General features: G+C 40.4%; 2 protein-coding genes across 3 annotated transcripts in view; one reads left to right on the top strand and one right to left on the bottom strand.

Annotated features, from left to right (window-relative positions):
* Window positions 1-618, top strand: part of PEX5L (peroxisomal biogenesis factor 5 like) — a 331,590-nt gene extending 330,972 nt beyond the window's left edge. Inside the window, exon 15 of the mRNA XM_061415203.1 lies at window positions 419-618. Coding sequence (XP_061271187.1) covers window positions 419-470 — 52 coding nt within the window. The 3' untranslated portion in view covers window positions 471-618. The remainder of the gene's footprint in view (window positions 1-418) is intronic.
* Window positions 1-15,624, bottom strand: part of USP13 (ubiquitin specific peptidase 13) — a 131,459-nt gene that overhangs the window by 30,847 nt on the left and 84,988 nt on the right. For both annotated transcript variants that reach the window (XM_061415126.1, XM_061415134.1), the window contains exons 14-18: window positions 10,994-11,082; window positions 8,471-8,593; window positions 7,088-7,114; window positions 3,403-3,546; window positions 890-1,056 (exon numbers count right to left, since the gene is read on the bottom strand). In XM_061415126.1, coding sequence (XP_061271110.1) covers window positions 890-1,056; window positions 3,403-3,546; window positions 7,088-7,114; window positions 8,471-8,593; window positions 10,994-11,082 — 550 coding nt within the window. The remainder of the gene's footprint in view (window positions 1-889; window positions 1,057-3,402; window positions 3,547-7,087; window positions 7,115-8,470; window positions 8,594-10,993; window positions 11,083-15,624) is intronic.

Genomic DNA, 15,624 nt, shown 5'->3' on the forward strand with positions numbered 1-15,624 from the left:
GATTATGGTGTGAAAAAAAAAAAAGTTCAGTTCAGTCGCTCAGTTATGTCCAACTCTTTGCGACCCCATGAATCACAGCACGCCAGGCCTCCCTGTCCATCACCAACTCCCGGAGTTCACTCCGACTCATGTCCATCGAGTCAGTGATGCCATCCAGCCATCTCATCCTCTGTCATCCCCTTCTCCTCCTGCCCCTAATCCCTCCCAGCACCAGTCTTTTCCAATAAGTCAACTCTTCACATGAGGTGGCCAAAGTACTGGAGTTTCAGCTTTAGCATCATTCCTTCCAAAGAAATCCCAGGGCTGATCTCCTGATGTCTACACTGCAAGAGGAAGGCATCTATCCAATTTCCTGGTTCCATCTTTCCTGATAATATCAGGACTTCACGAATACCTGATAAAACTTCTCTCTCCACAGAGAGAAACAGAAGCAGAGAATTCCAAAGAAACTTCTCCATGGGGACTTTTGAGAGAGAACGCTCCAAGATCTTGGTATCAGAAAAGCACAATTTCTCCTGAAGAGCTACCTTATTGAACACAGGATCTCAAGCATCCCTCCTTCCTCTAAGGCCACAAGCAAGCTCCAAATAAAGTCTCTGACCTCATGCTAATAAACATTAAGAGGACACAGAGTGTGTTTCAGTTGGATTATCTTACCTCCATTGTATTATCTCCCTCGCTTTTTAAAAATATCCTTACTCTTAAAATCTCTGTATGTTTCCCTCAATCATTTATTTTAGCTTTATATATACTACATGCAAATAAACCTTTCTGGGGTATAGTGGGTGAGAGACAGACATGATTCAAAATGATCAGAGGACACTGGAAAGTTTCAGTTGCCACTGACAAAACAGAAGAGGCAGGGGTTCACATGGTCTCTCGTGCTTACCGTTGCTCGCAGGGCCTGAATAGCCTGATTTCGATGGAATCCCATGGAGGTAATGATAGCTACAGTTTCTTCCGGAGGTTGGTTATCCAATCCAGTAGCACCAAAAACAGAGGCCCCAGCAGAAGCTGCTCCTCCATAACCAGGCATGGTCAGCGGTTCAGCAAAATCTGGAGAAAAGAATCACACTCAGGCCCTTTCCTTTTTCAGGTCTTGAAATAAACAACCCTTTAGAGCTAACAAAAAAAAAATACCTAAAGTTACAATAATCAAGACAGTCTAAAACTGGCATAAGAACAAACATATAGATCAATAGCCTAAAAGAATTCAGAGTTCAGATATAACCCTACATATCAACGGTCAACTGATTTTCAACAAGGGTACTGAGACCATTCAGTGGGGAAAGGACAGTCTTTTCAACAAATGGTGCTCGGACAACTACATATTCACATGCAAAAGAATAAATTTGGATCCCTACCTCACATCATATGCAAAAATTCACTCCAGATGGATCACTGGCCTAAATGTAAAAGCTAAAACTACAAAACTCTTACAAGAAAGCATATAAGAAAATCTTTGTAACCTTGGGTTAGGCAATGGTTTTCTAGATACAACACCGAAAGCACAAAGTGACAAAAGAAAAAAAAGAGACAAAAGGAAACTATCAAGAGTGAAAAGATAACCCATACAACAGAAGAACATATTTGTAAACCATATATCCCATAAGGTAACTGTATCCAGAGCTCTTCAAACCCAAAAGTACAAAGACAACTAACCTCATTAAAAACAGGCAAAGCATATGAATAGATATTTCTCCAAAGATACCTCATTGGTCAATATGCATATGAAAAGGCATTCATCATTAGCCATTAGGGAAATGCAAATCAAAACCACAATGAGATTTAACAAGGGTTGGTGAGGACGTAGAAAAACTGGAGCCCTTATACATTGCTAGCGGGGATGTTATACAGTCACTGTTAAAAAACAATTCGGTAGCTTCTAAGAGAGTTACACATGGAATTACTATATGACAGAGAAATTCCACTCACAAGAAATGAAAACATGTCCATATAAATATCTGTACATGGGGACTTCCCTGATCGTCTGGTGGCTGAGAATCTGCCTGTCAATGCAGAGGACACGGGTTCAATCCCTGGTAGGGGGTGATCCCACATGCTTCATAGCAACTAAGCCCTTGCACCACAGCTACTGAGCCCATGTGCTGCAGCTGCTGGAGCTCCCTGCACTTGAGCCTGTGTGCCATGATGAAGCCACAAAGAGACGCCACCGCAATGAGAAGCCCGTGAACCACAATGAAGGGCAGCCCTCGCTCGCTGCACCTTGAGAAAGCCCACACCCAGCAACAAAGAAAAGTGAAGCCAAACATACAACACAAAAATAAAATGAATTTTTAAAATATATTTCTAAAAAAACTTTGCACAAAATGTTTATAGCGGCATTATTCATAATAGCCCAAAAGTGGAAACCCAAATATCCATCCACTGATGAAAGGATAAATAAAACATAGTATGCCCATACAACAGACTATTATTCAACCATAAAAAGAAATAAAGTACCAATATATGCCACACATAAATGAACCTTGAAAGCATGATGCTAAGTGATAGAAACCAGAAACAAACATTGCATGAGTCCATTCATATGAAATATCCAGAACAGACAAATCCACAGAGCCAGAAAGAACTTAGACTAGTGATTGCCAGGGGCTGGGAAGAACAGGGAAAATGGAAAGTGACTTCTATTATCTACAGAATTTCTTTTTGGACGGTTGCAAAACTCTGTGAATTTACTAAAAACCACTGTAATATACACTTTTTATCTGGGGAAAGTCTTCTTCCTCTTTATTTTTTAAATTCTGAAAGTATAACACATTTACAGGAGACTTGGAAAATACAGAACAAAGATACATATAGTTCCACTATATATTACAATTATTTTTTTAAGTAGATAAATTAAGATTTTTAGTTGGAGTTTCAATATCAAACTCAAAAATTAATAGAATGAATAGACAGAAAAGTAGAAGGATATAGTAGACCTGAAAAGCACTATGAACCAATTCAACATAATTAAGATTTATACAACTGAAATGTATACTTCAAATGAGGGAATTATATGGTATGTGGATAAAAGTTAATGCTAACTAAACAGCCTCTATTTCTTCATGCACATTCTTTTATCTCAAGTTCTCATCATTTCTTAGCTAGAAGTATATCGCACATCTTTCCAATTTTTTTTTTTTTTTGCTACTGAATTATACATTTTAAAAGGGTGAATTCTCTCTCAACAAAGCTATTATTTAAAAGAGGAAAGAAAAGAGTGTGACTTTGCTACACAGGCAAAATAACCGTCCTCTCCCATCCACTCCACGCAGCAGATTATGAGCTGATAAATCATTTTCTGGGACACACCCTGAAGACACAGAAGGACCGAGGCTTAACATCACTGAGACCCAATCATGTCAGACTCCAAAGCCATCCCATTTTCTGACCACCTACCTGGCTCTTCCATGTGAACAACGATCCAGTTGAAGGCCACCTCAGCTCCCATATTTCCAGTAAAATACACAGCCTTCCGACATGCTTCTAGAGGGAAGCCCATCTCAGCCAGCTGCATCACCGAAGACTCATCAATATCTGATGCTACAGAGCACACAGGATAGTCTGGTGTAAAAAGTCAACCCTATTTCTTCTTGTCTTAGCTTCCCTTCACCCCTTATCCACATGCTACCCAAAGAAGGTGCTATTTTGTTTAATGTTTAGATGGTGGTTTAACTGTGTTTTGTTTTAAGCCATCCAATATTAAGCTATTTGAGCTGAGTTTTTATCTTTGATCTTAATAGGAACCATGGTAATTACCTGAACAATCCAAGCACTGAAAAACAACTCCCTAATTTCCTATGGGGAGATCTAGTGTATTCCCAGAACCATTTCAGTCTTTTACATCACTCTCAAGACCACTACAGCAGCCTCTCTTAGGACTGAAATTGGAAGAGAAAGCATTCTCTACAGGCCAAAAAGCTTATTCCTTAAACCTCACGGGAAGTTATAGCAGGTCTTTAGATATATCAGCAATCAAAGGATGCAATCACTCTCAGAAATGGAGAGCCCAACATTAAGATAGAAGGAAAATTTTTAACTGTATACACTTAAGATATTTAAAAAGATTGCTTTACAAACCTAACTTTGGCTTAGACACAGGTTTTCTTTTCTTTTCACAATAATATAAAGATATGGGTAGAGAGGGCTTCCCTGGAGGCATAGACGGGAAAGAATCTGCCTGCGATGCAGGAGACCTGTGTTCAATCCCTGGGTCAGGAAGATGCCCTAGAGAAGGAAATGGCAACCCACTCCAGTATTCCTGCCTGGAAAATCCTATGGACAGAGGAGCCTGGTGGCCTATAGGCCATGGGGTCGCAAGAGTCGGACACGACTTCATGACTAAACCATGGGTAGAGAGATGTGTAAACACACACCTATACATACACATGTCTATAGGTTTGTATGTATATTCATTCATACACATACTTGTACATGGGTGTGTACGTATGTCCATGTGTGTATGCACATACCACCCACACGAGGCTCTCAAATTACATCAAAGGCTGAGAGGGAACTGGAGCACAAAATATCCCCCTTTTGTTTTCCATGCCCTGAGGTCTATAATCTACTGAAAACTCTGCCAGAGGCAGCAATCAGTAGAACTGAGGAACAGAAATATCTGTTCTACAAAAATTATCCTGAAAATGTATTTACCAAAGTTCTGTCTCACAATGAGGATACACGGAACATGCTATCAAGATAAAATTTTAAGAAAACAGTGATATAGGACAACAGTGATTCCTCAATTGTGTTCTAGAGAATCCTAGTGTTCTAAGAGAGATGAACCACAAAATTAACGAACCACAAGACAAAGGGCTCCTGTGGTCAAATAAGTTTTTTAAACCTACGTTCTCTGTTCTCCCCAGAAATTCACAGTGTGTATTAAGGTAGTGAAAATTCTAAAGTCCTGTAATAAAGACTCCTGCAGTAGGTTTGGATTGACATGTTCATACTACAGTATACACAATAGATAACCAACAAGGACCTACTGTATAGGAAAGGGAACTATACTCGATATAAAAAAATAGACATACATATGTATAACTGAATCACTGTGCTATATACCTGAACTCATATGACATTGTAAATCAATGATACTTCAAATAAAATTTTTTAAACATTTTAAAATTTTAGTAATTAAAAAAAGGATTCCTCTGGGCAGAAACTATGAAATTCTTTCAGAGAATACTTTTCAACACCTTGTGAAAGACTCTGTTCTCTAGAATGCAGTTAAGTAATGCAGCTTAATAAGTGTATGCATGCATGTTACAGCATATTAAATTGAAAATGTCTAATTCCATTTTGGGGAAAATAGAGTAGAACCAGGCATAGGTAAAGAATAGCAGAAGGACAGATGCCAAATGTTAATACTGGTTATAGATGGGTGATGAAACCAGAGATGACTCATCACTAATATGTAATTTCTATACATCTTTTCATTTATAGTAAGAATATAATCAAAGTTACTCCTTTTAAATGTGTGAGAAATAAATGTAAATTAATCCCAGATAATGTTGTTTTCTCCTGGTGAATACAGCAGGCTTAGATCAGGAGGAAAATGGAAAACTGCTGACTGTGAGCTGAACTTCTCACAGTCAGTCAGACTCCTCTGATACAGCTCCAGCCACCCTTCACCTCCCCTGGGGCGAGATCCTGGAGACTGGCTCTTTGCAGGGCTGGGACAGCCGGCAAACTCCTCACACTCCAGACAAGGTCAAGTGACAGGACAGCATGCCTGACGCCTAGCCCTGGCTCTGGTCCCAGCTCTCAGGTCTCTGAACTTTCCTGGGTATCACTTTTATCCTCTGTATAAAGGTCACCTGCTCTGCCCATCTTACTGTGACAATCAAATAAGAAGCTGGCCTTTGTATTATTATAATAGTACATTTATACACGGTTAAAAGAATTTATGGAGTCATAAACTCAACAATGACTCACAGTAACCATTCAAAAATACGGTTATCATTACAATCAGATTATTTGCAGAGGCAATGGTTTGCCCATGACCCTCGCTGCCCCTAACAGCCTCTTCCAGCAACCAGCAAATCAAAATTGACCCAAGAAGGCAAGCATGGAGGTCTAAGTCACGTGATCAATCACATAAAGTGTTTTTTTGGCAAAGTAAAACACCTGAACTTCTAAATTAACAATAATGTCTCCAGCAAGGCTTTGTAGACAACAAAATTCAGAGTATTTTATGTTATTACATACTCCTTCTTCCTCCTAATTAATATCTAAATATTGACTATAAAATAGTTTGCTTTTTTTCATGATCTTTTGAAAATCAAAAGTATCAACTCACCCAGGATTAAGGAACTGCTGCTGCTGCTGCTAAGTCACTTCAGTCGTGTCCGACTCTGTGCGACCCCATAGACGGCAGCCTACCGGGCTCCGCCGTCCCTGGGATTCTCCAGACAAGAACACTGGAGTGGGTTGCCATTTCCTTCTCCAGTGCATGAAAGTGAAAAGTGAAAGTGAAGTCGCTCAGTCATGTCCGTGGGATTTTCCAGGCAAGAGTAGTGGAGTGGGGTGTCATTGCCTTCTCCGGGATTAAGGAACTAAATGACTAGAAAATTAACAAACAATCCAATGACACTGACACTCTTAAGAGTATTAATTAATACTACCATGTCCTGTCAACCGTGTATCTTCATTATGTGTCCTGAAGGAGTGAACAAAGTGACAGGTCCCTGTGCTATCAGTGCAGCAAGAGACCTACTCATGTGGCCAGGGAGGGAAGAAATGGCATCAGTATCCCCCATTCACATATGAGGAAACTGAGGCTCAGAGAAGTCCATGATTCTAGGTCACACAGCCACAAATGGCAAAGCCAAGATTCCGACTCAGGGCTGGCTGGCTCTCACGCTGAAGTTCTCTCTCCTAAAACACAGGGCCATCTATTCACCACATTACTGGTTTAGATTTGTTGTGATCTCAACTTGCAGACCAAGGTTTGTTCCCACCCAGGAAAAGCTGCACATACACATGTACAGAACACGCACTTTACTGAACCCCCACAGCTAAATGCGCTTAGACCAGTAACAATGGTAGGACACTGAGAAAAAACATAAAAGATACATACGGTCTATCAATTGGGTCATCAGGCGATCTGGAAATCAAAGGAGAGGGCAGGAAGTGAGACCCAACCATGGCAAAGAGTTCTAGAGAAAGAAAAAGAGTTAACCCGGAGCACTCCCTCACCCCCACCCATTAACACCCCACACTGTTGTCAGTCCCCTGGTCCTCCACGCAGACCAGCCAACCTGACATAAAGTCATTCCAGGAAGGAGGGAGAATACCCAGTTTCAGGCATTTAGAGCAGATAAAACATGATGCTCTGCTGATCATCTTAAAGAACTAAATAATTTCCTTCCCTGTACTTCTGAGAACTCCATATAATTACAATCCAAGAACTCTGTTATGAACGTCAGAAAAAGCAGGAGCGATGGTAATAAACCATCTTGCAGTTCTCTGACACTCTGAGGACTGATCTTTTTGGAATTCCTTTAATGAACCACCTATACCACATAGCCTGGACCACCCCACCTACAGACCCCTTCCCTGCTCTCCACCCTCTGCAATTTAGCATTGGACTTAGCGTTAGAGAATAATGTAACACAGATGCCAATCTTGACTCCTCTCTTGCTCCTCCTGGATTCACTTTATACCCCAACAGGGTCACCAATAATGGTCACTGCTCAGCTCACAGACACCCTGTGGGGCAGGTGCCCTAAGCACTCTGGCACTATTAGCTAATGTACCTAATTAACTCATTAGGAAGGCAAACAGCAAACACGTGGGCTAATAAAGCCAGAAGGAAACTGATTTCACCAGAATAACTGAACTAATAATAAAGCCAAGATCTCTCCATGCTGTTCTTGGACTCACAAAGGCAATGATTTTTCACATGTACTTTTCTCTTAAAAAGTACTCTTCACAAGGACCACTTCAAGGTTCACAGAGAGTAAGAGAAGCTCAAACTGTTCTCTTGCTATGAAGCAGTAATGAAGCTGGGGAGGTGAGACGTGGGCAAGATTTTTAAAACCAACACACACTGTTCAATTTCCCTTTTTGGTTCTCCAAAGATACTCCAAGAAGGACACAGCTCCCCTAGACTGAGAGTCCACTGAAAACACACTCCTCTTCCCCATAGGCTTATCAGAGAAGGGAGGAGGGAGGCAAAGCCAGAGGCAAGGGAACCCAAAACCTTCCTGGAGATCTGCTGCCCTCTGCTGCTTGTGATTTCCATGGGTCCATTTGGTTCACTCATGTTGGGGCTGTGCCTCTTCCTGTGACTATTAATATTTTAAGCTCAAGGTTTGCAGCTAGGCTTCAATTCTGTATGTCTATGGTGGGTTACAACACAGGAAAGCACCACGGGACAACAGAGTGGGGGAGGAAAAGGGACTATTCCAGCAAAGGAGCGGGAAGGCATCGAGAAGGTCCTCCTGGCAGAAGACGGTACCTTTAGAGTCATCAGGAATCACTATGGGGGGGCTGATGTCTGGAAGTTCCTCCTCTCCTGGCTGCAACCCCCTGGCTCGGAGATGGTTGATATCAAGTAGGTCTGGCATATCAATAGAAACATCTGCAAAATGAGAGAGATTATACTCACTGGTCTCTCCAAATAACCACAATCACCTCCTCAATCTAGCACCACTAACTATGCACACATGTCTAGGCAGAGACAGGGGATGTGTTATAGTTCCTGGGAGTAAGTCACGGGACCAGAAAACTGACTAAGACTGATTAGAGTTTAATGTAGAACCGGGGGAAACACAGATGCAGGATTTCACACTGAACAACAAGAAATGAGGGAAGCCAGAGGTCGAAAACCGGGAGCCCATACAACATCTGTAGACACTTTCTGTTGGATGTTTTTAAAATGTTGGCAACAAATTCCAATTTTTAATTCAGAAATTTCAATTCAAAACTCCAGACTTCCAATTCATTTTGAAAAAACAAAAACAAAAAGCTGTAACAGAGGCTCATGTGATAACATTTGCCTGGGGCCGATTCTCAGCTTTCACTCCAAGGTAATGTGTCCTCCATGTCTGTCTACCACAGACCTCACCACTCCCTCCTGCCCCCATGATCCTGAGCATCACATGTGTGCTATTCTGATTCTTATGATAGGGAAATGTTTTCCTGATCCACGTCTTCATCCAAAATGGGAATACTCAAGAAAGGACAAGACAGCTATAGCTGTGTGTTTCTCATACCAGCCTACTTCTGTCACTTACATTATCACGCTGTCCTCATTAGGCATTTGTGTTGGCAACCCATAGTTTATGCCTTTTCTCTGATCCCCATGGGTACTGTGATTATTCTACCGAAGGTAATAAAAACTGAAGCTTTAAAGAAATTAATTGAACTTCAAGTGTATTCATCTTGAGGCCTACTTTTTTTAACTTCTCAGCTCAGTTGTCATTATGTTGACTTATTCAAATACAAAATGTATGTATGAGTCTAACAGCCTGTTGCGAATTCGTACTGCACACAGTCAGATATGGTAATAATGGAAAATGGGTTCAAATGTTGGTGCAGAATGTGTCTCTCAGGCTAGCAAACAGAATCTGAAAACACCATCCCCAAAACCAGCTACAATGTTAGGTGTTTAAGTCCTGCTTTAAAACCACCACCCAAAAAAAAGGCTTAGTTTAAAAAAAAAATTTAAATCTCAGCAAATAGCAAAATCAAACACAATGTCTGACCAACAAAATCAAAACAACTGTTCCTCAACAGAAAATTTCAGGTTCATTACAGAAAGCTTTGGGGCTGCTTTAAACTCAGCAAGACTATGAAATCTGATCTGAATTTGGCATCCTTTACCAAAATTCCAAGGACAAAGAAAATAAAACTGTTTCCAAAGCAGTTCAAAGCCTTCAGAAGTCAGTTTTCTCTCTGGGCTGCATCTTGGGTCCAAGGAGGAGAGGCTGAGTGATGAGCAACCTGCCCTCGGCCCTCCTCCCTGCCCACAAAATTATTGCACCAGGAAAAGAGGAATGAGCTGCGGGTTCACGGGCTGCATAAAGCCACGTGGAGATCAGTGCTATGCTAACTGCTGGTGCCAGAGGTTTCTGGGAAATCACTCCCGCAGATTTTACATTCTTTTGACTTATCCCCTTCAGAGGAGCAGATGAGTTCTTAATTAACCAACCTAGGACTGACTCTTGTTTTTTAAGTGCTCAAAAACATAGACACTAAAAGACTGGCAAGCAGTCTGAGGTCCTTGCTTGAGAAATCAGAGGTTAAAACTGTATGGACTTCCACGGCCCCGAGGACAGCCTAGGAACACATTCATATCTGATTGAGATGGTAGAGAAAATGTTCTTACTCATTGTCTGGAAGGATAAACTCTAACAGTTGTCAAGGGCCTTTAAGATTAGAAAGAAGCCCAATTCAGCCAAAGTCACATCCCCTTTTCTTTTTAATACAACTGACTGTACTCATGTTATTATTAATAAAATTCATATGATTTAAACAAATGTCATTAGCCATACCCGCCTGCTTTAGAGGTCGAGGAAAGATGCTAAGGAAAGATACATCTTCAGTTACTAGCACCTCCAAGCATGGCTTTTGGACCAGCAGCACTAGCAGCATCAGCATCACCTGGGCACATGTTAGAATATAGAGCCCTGGCCCCACCCCAGACCTGCTGAATCAGCACCTGCATTTTACCAAGATCACATTACAGTTTGGGAGGCATGATTTGAAATTGTGAGGCTCCTGTTTTCACTCTTAGATTCTGGCCATTTCAGAACCCATTATTAGAGAGGTGGCAAGCAAGTGGCAATTTGTGTTTGTTTATTTTTTTTTTTACTACCACCAGTGCTTATCATGTCTTTCAAAAGAGAAAGGTGGGAATCATGGGAAAAGAATGAAATGAGACCATTTCTGGCAGCCAACCTCATGGGCTCTTTCACATGCCATGTTTTTTAAACAGCTAATTTGACGTTTTAAGCAAAAGCATGCAAAAGATACCTACCAAATTTTTTGGGAACCCAGTCAAGACCAAAAGTGAACTTCTTTATCTGCACTACCAAGTATTCAGGGAATGAGGCAAAGCGAGATGTTCTGGGAAACACAAGGGGATTAGATCAATGAAACAGGCAACAAGAATTAAGGATACAGTTCATGAAGCATCATAAGCTGTGTCTGAGGCACCCCCAAGCAGTCCCAGGGCCTGCAGTGAAGAGGAAGGACACACACGCACACGTGAGCAGACACACACACACAGGAGTGGACACACACACATACCACCTCACCACTCATCCTGGCCTTTCCACGAGAGGACAGTGTTTAACACAGGACAAGGTTGTCCCCAAAGATGATTTTGGACACCCTGCAAAATTACTACTTTTACTTTGCTATGGCATTTTGTATTTCTGAAAAGTGGTTTTCAACTATCAACGTTTGTGTTTTTCTAAAACCCTTGGTAGTGTCACACATATTTGCAGATGCATAGGGGCACTTCGCATTGTGTTTATATATGAAGTTTGAAAAAGCTCCCTGAGCAATCCTGACACACCCCCAATCTGCTCTGACCACAAGTCTCTATCTTGTAGCACAGAGTTGGCATCAGGAGGTTATATCGGAACTTTGGTTGAGGCTGACTACTGGAAATGCCAGGGCCTCATTAAAATACTACCGCACCTAAAATCTATGGCCAGATGGATCTTAAAGGGGGGGATGTGGGTGGGTGAGTGTGTGTGTGAGTGTGTGTGTGAGTGTGTGTGTGTGTGTGTACTATGAGGTATCTAAAATATCTAAATCTGGGCCTTCAATTTTAAAAATTAATATATATGGTTAATGTCTAAGTTCCCTTTCAAACTTTCATGAATGCTGAATTGCCTGGACTTGCCTTTGATGGTTTTATGCCAAACTATTCAACTAATACATCAAATACATGCCCTGGTTTCAGCTCATTCTCTCCACATTTATTATCTTGTTTATAAAAACCATTTCTACTCAAATGTCAATCTGAGTACAGTAAGGTATATAGAAAAAAACTTAGATTTAAACAGATACGATAGATCTTTTAAACAGATCTTTTAAAATAAAAGATTCTAGGACATGTTTCCTACAAACCACTTTTCAAATCTATGTGGAATGCATCTTCCGAGAACTCAGAAATCAAATACAAATGCACCGCTGCCCCCTAGTGTAGAAGAAAAGCCACAGTTCAGGGGCAGAGAACTGTCCAAAAAGTGTCAGAAGACCTGGATGCTACTTAATTCACTCCAAATCTAACCCTCTTTGAGGCTTCCTATTTACAAAATGGGTTTATTAGGAACATCTGCCTGCCAGGGCTGTGCGATGGTCATGCAGTGCCATGAAACCACCTGGCACACCAGAATGTGCTGTGTGCAGCCAAGGAGTTAGCATGATGATCTTGTCATGCAAGAGCTAGAATCCACAGAACCAAGGACACTAAGCTGGTTTGTCACTGACCTGTATTTTGCCCCAAGCAGGTCACTTAACCACTCTGGATCTCAAATTCCCCATCACAAGGAAGGTAGAAGGGTACAGGCAATGAAGGAGTTTCTCAAAAAACAAGAGCTTAACTATCCCAAGGAGCTGATCTATTAGCCTAGCTCACTCTCCAGAAATTATACATTATCTCTAATTAGGTTTTCCTAACTTCTGAGAAGCAGTATTAATATCATTCTTAAATATATCCAAGTCCTCAATTTCACCAAAAACCAAGAAACGCCATCTGATATTTTCAACGACTATAAAAGTGTCACCTCTCTGACCCCATCCTCTAACCACATAAATTTAAAATCTGGAAAATATATAACAATGAAGTCAACCAAAAGTCATCAATGATTTCCAGACTGTGGTTCAGGATCCCAAAGATTCCTGAAGTTGCTCTGTGATCAGTATCTGGGTGAGGAATCAGCTGGTAATGTACCACGGAGTGGGAGGCAGTAGAGGGAACTCAAGGCTGATAATTTAATGCATCACTTTGTGGTGGGTAGCTACCAACTTAAGAGTACCAGAAAGCAGGTTAGATGATGCCCACATTGTATTTTTCCTGTTGGTTAAACATTCCTTATTAACTTTTGTATATAGGGTCTCAACTTGAATCACACATTCAGTAACTGCTTAATATAAATATGTTCAAGTCAACCTCAATACTAACACTTGGCATTCATTAATTGCAGGTTTGGGACATCAAGTTTGTTGTTAAATCTAGTAAGGTTATAAATTATGCACCAGTTACTCTTCTATTCCTAAAATTAATTCCTGGAATTAAAATTTTTCTTGAAAAGTTATATACTTAATAAAGTCCACTGAAATATAAATTATTCAAAAAGGTCTAGACAGACACTGAGTAAATTCATCCCAAAGAACTGCTACCGGAACTGAGTTAGACTAAAGAGCTTAGAACAGTGACTGACAACAGTATAGCATTATCTATCAACAACTCATTACCTTATTTAATACGCATCGATTGTTCACTGGTTACAAATTCAGGCAAAAACATTATGAAAACCTTATTAAGAAAAATATATTGATATATAAACTGTCTGTCTCCCTGAATTTATTAACACTATTGAAAACCTGGTGACTAAAAAAATTCTATCATTTCCATTAAATACATTGAAAACATAGTTAATCAACCACATAATTAACCAAATCATAATTAAAAACATAATTAATCAACACAAACTGTATAATCCAAGGTAAAAAAAGATAAAAGTAATGTAATAACAGTTACAGTGTATATTTACTCCACCAGGCACTATGCAAAGCATTTTATGCTTGATCCTCACCTCAACCCTATAAAGTTCTATTACTATCCCCAGTTTACATATAAGGAAACTGAAGTTTATGGAGGTGAGGTCACTTGGCCAAGGTCACATACCAGTAAGTTCTACACTGAGGATTCAAATGCTGCCAGTCCACCTAAAGCCCATGCTCTGAACCCCATACCATTCCTTTCTGTTCATGAATGATAAGGTTAAAACGAAATCTGTCCCTATCAACCTTTAATCTGTGAGCTCCTTGAGGGGAGGACTTCATCTCGTTCAGTTCATTGCCCAAGATACACTGCTGCTGCTGCTAAGTCGCTTCAGTCGTGTCCGACTCTGATACACTAGGTGAGCAATAATATTTGCTGCGTGAATAAAATTTCCAAACACATATTCTTCCCAGTCACTGTCTGTTCAGGACCAAAAAGGGAAGGAGCTTTATGTCTGGTCCATACTGACCCAAGATCTACCAAGAGGACATCTTTTGTCTCTTCCTGGCCTTTTGGGCTCTGGGTCTAACACAAGAAAAATTTAAGGCCCCAAAGTAACATAATAAAGAGATCATGTCTATATTGCTGGAAATAACAGAAAGAAAAAAATATATTTTAGGAATTCACTGAACTAGTTCCCCCAGAACTATTATTTGAAACATAAGGTATAATAAAGAATAAACAACACTATAAGGATTATAAAGATACAAGCATAAGCAAGCAGGAAAGGAATGTGGGGCAGTATACAACACAAGGATTAAGAGTTTAAACTTCAAATGAATGAATTCCAAGTCTGTCACTTAGTGGCCATTATTAACACTTCTTTTATTTCCTCATCTGTAAAATGGGGAGACTAAAGTGTCTGTGTCACAGCAGTACTAAGGTGATTAAGCAATATTTGATGGGATGCATTTAGCATATAACATGGAATAATATTGATAAATGTGCCATAATGGTAGTTGCTTTATCACCCTAGAACACTGCTTTTTCCTTTCCCACAAGACCAGTTTTCAATTACCAACAATTGTGATACATCCAATAATAACTTTCATATGTGTTAAACCAAAGACATATGTAAACATACATACACATGTGTGCATGTAAAAGAGAAAACGAAGAAACATGTTCAATAGCTACTGTTAAGGGTTAGAGAAGGTAGAAACCCCTCTGCCTACAACTAAATATTCTGTGGGTAAGCAACCATCATTCCTCCACTCAGAAGGAACTGGTTGCTGATTTTGCCCCAGGTTAGAGCACAAGTCGGGAAGTGAACACAGGAGAAGAATCCAGATCTCCTGACCACCAGCCCAAGGGTAAGAGATTGTCTCTGTGGAAGGCTAACGCTTCCCAGCTCCACTTCAAAGATGCTCCTTTTCCTACTGATGAGAAGATGCCTCCCCACAGGCCTAGAGTAGGTCACACCCTGTACTTGTAAGACTCTGAAGAGCAGAAAAGGGGGACCAGGCAGACCAGCCAGTGAAGACCTTTCTGCAACTCACACCTGATGCTGGGGACTTTCTAGGCCGCCAGGCTTCTGATCACTTCCACCTCCCATACAGAGTCAGAATTAAAGTGCAAAGAGAAAAGGATAAATGTTTGTGGAATCTTCAGCTTACTGTCAATAAGAAAAAAAGAAAAAAAGTTAAAAAAAAATCACACAGTACATCTTAAACTCACGCAACGTTATGTGAATTATACTTCAATGAAGTTGAGAGAAAAAAAACTGCTTTCACCACTAATAAAACGTGTAGCTTTCTAACTGCTCAAAGATGTGCCCAAGTTGTAATGGAGTGAATGACAAACATTTAACATGCCAGCTCACCAACTCTTATCTGCAAGGCCATACACACACATGCACATACATACAT

Source organism: Bos javanicus, chromosome 1 (assembly GCF_032452875.1).
Source record: "Bos javanicus breed banteng chromosome 1, ARS-OSU_banteng_1.0, whole genome shotgun sequence".
Taxonomy (NCBI): Eukaryota; Metazoa; Chordata; class Mammalia; order Artiodactyla; family Bovidae; genus Bos; species Bos javanicus.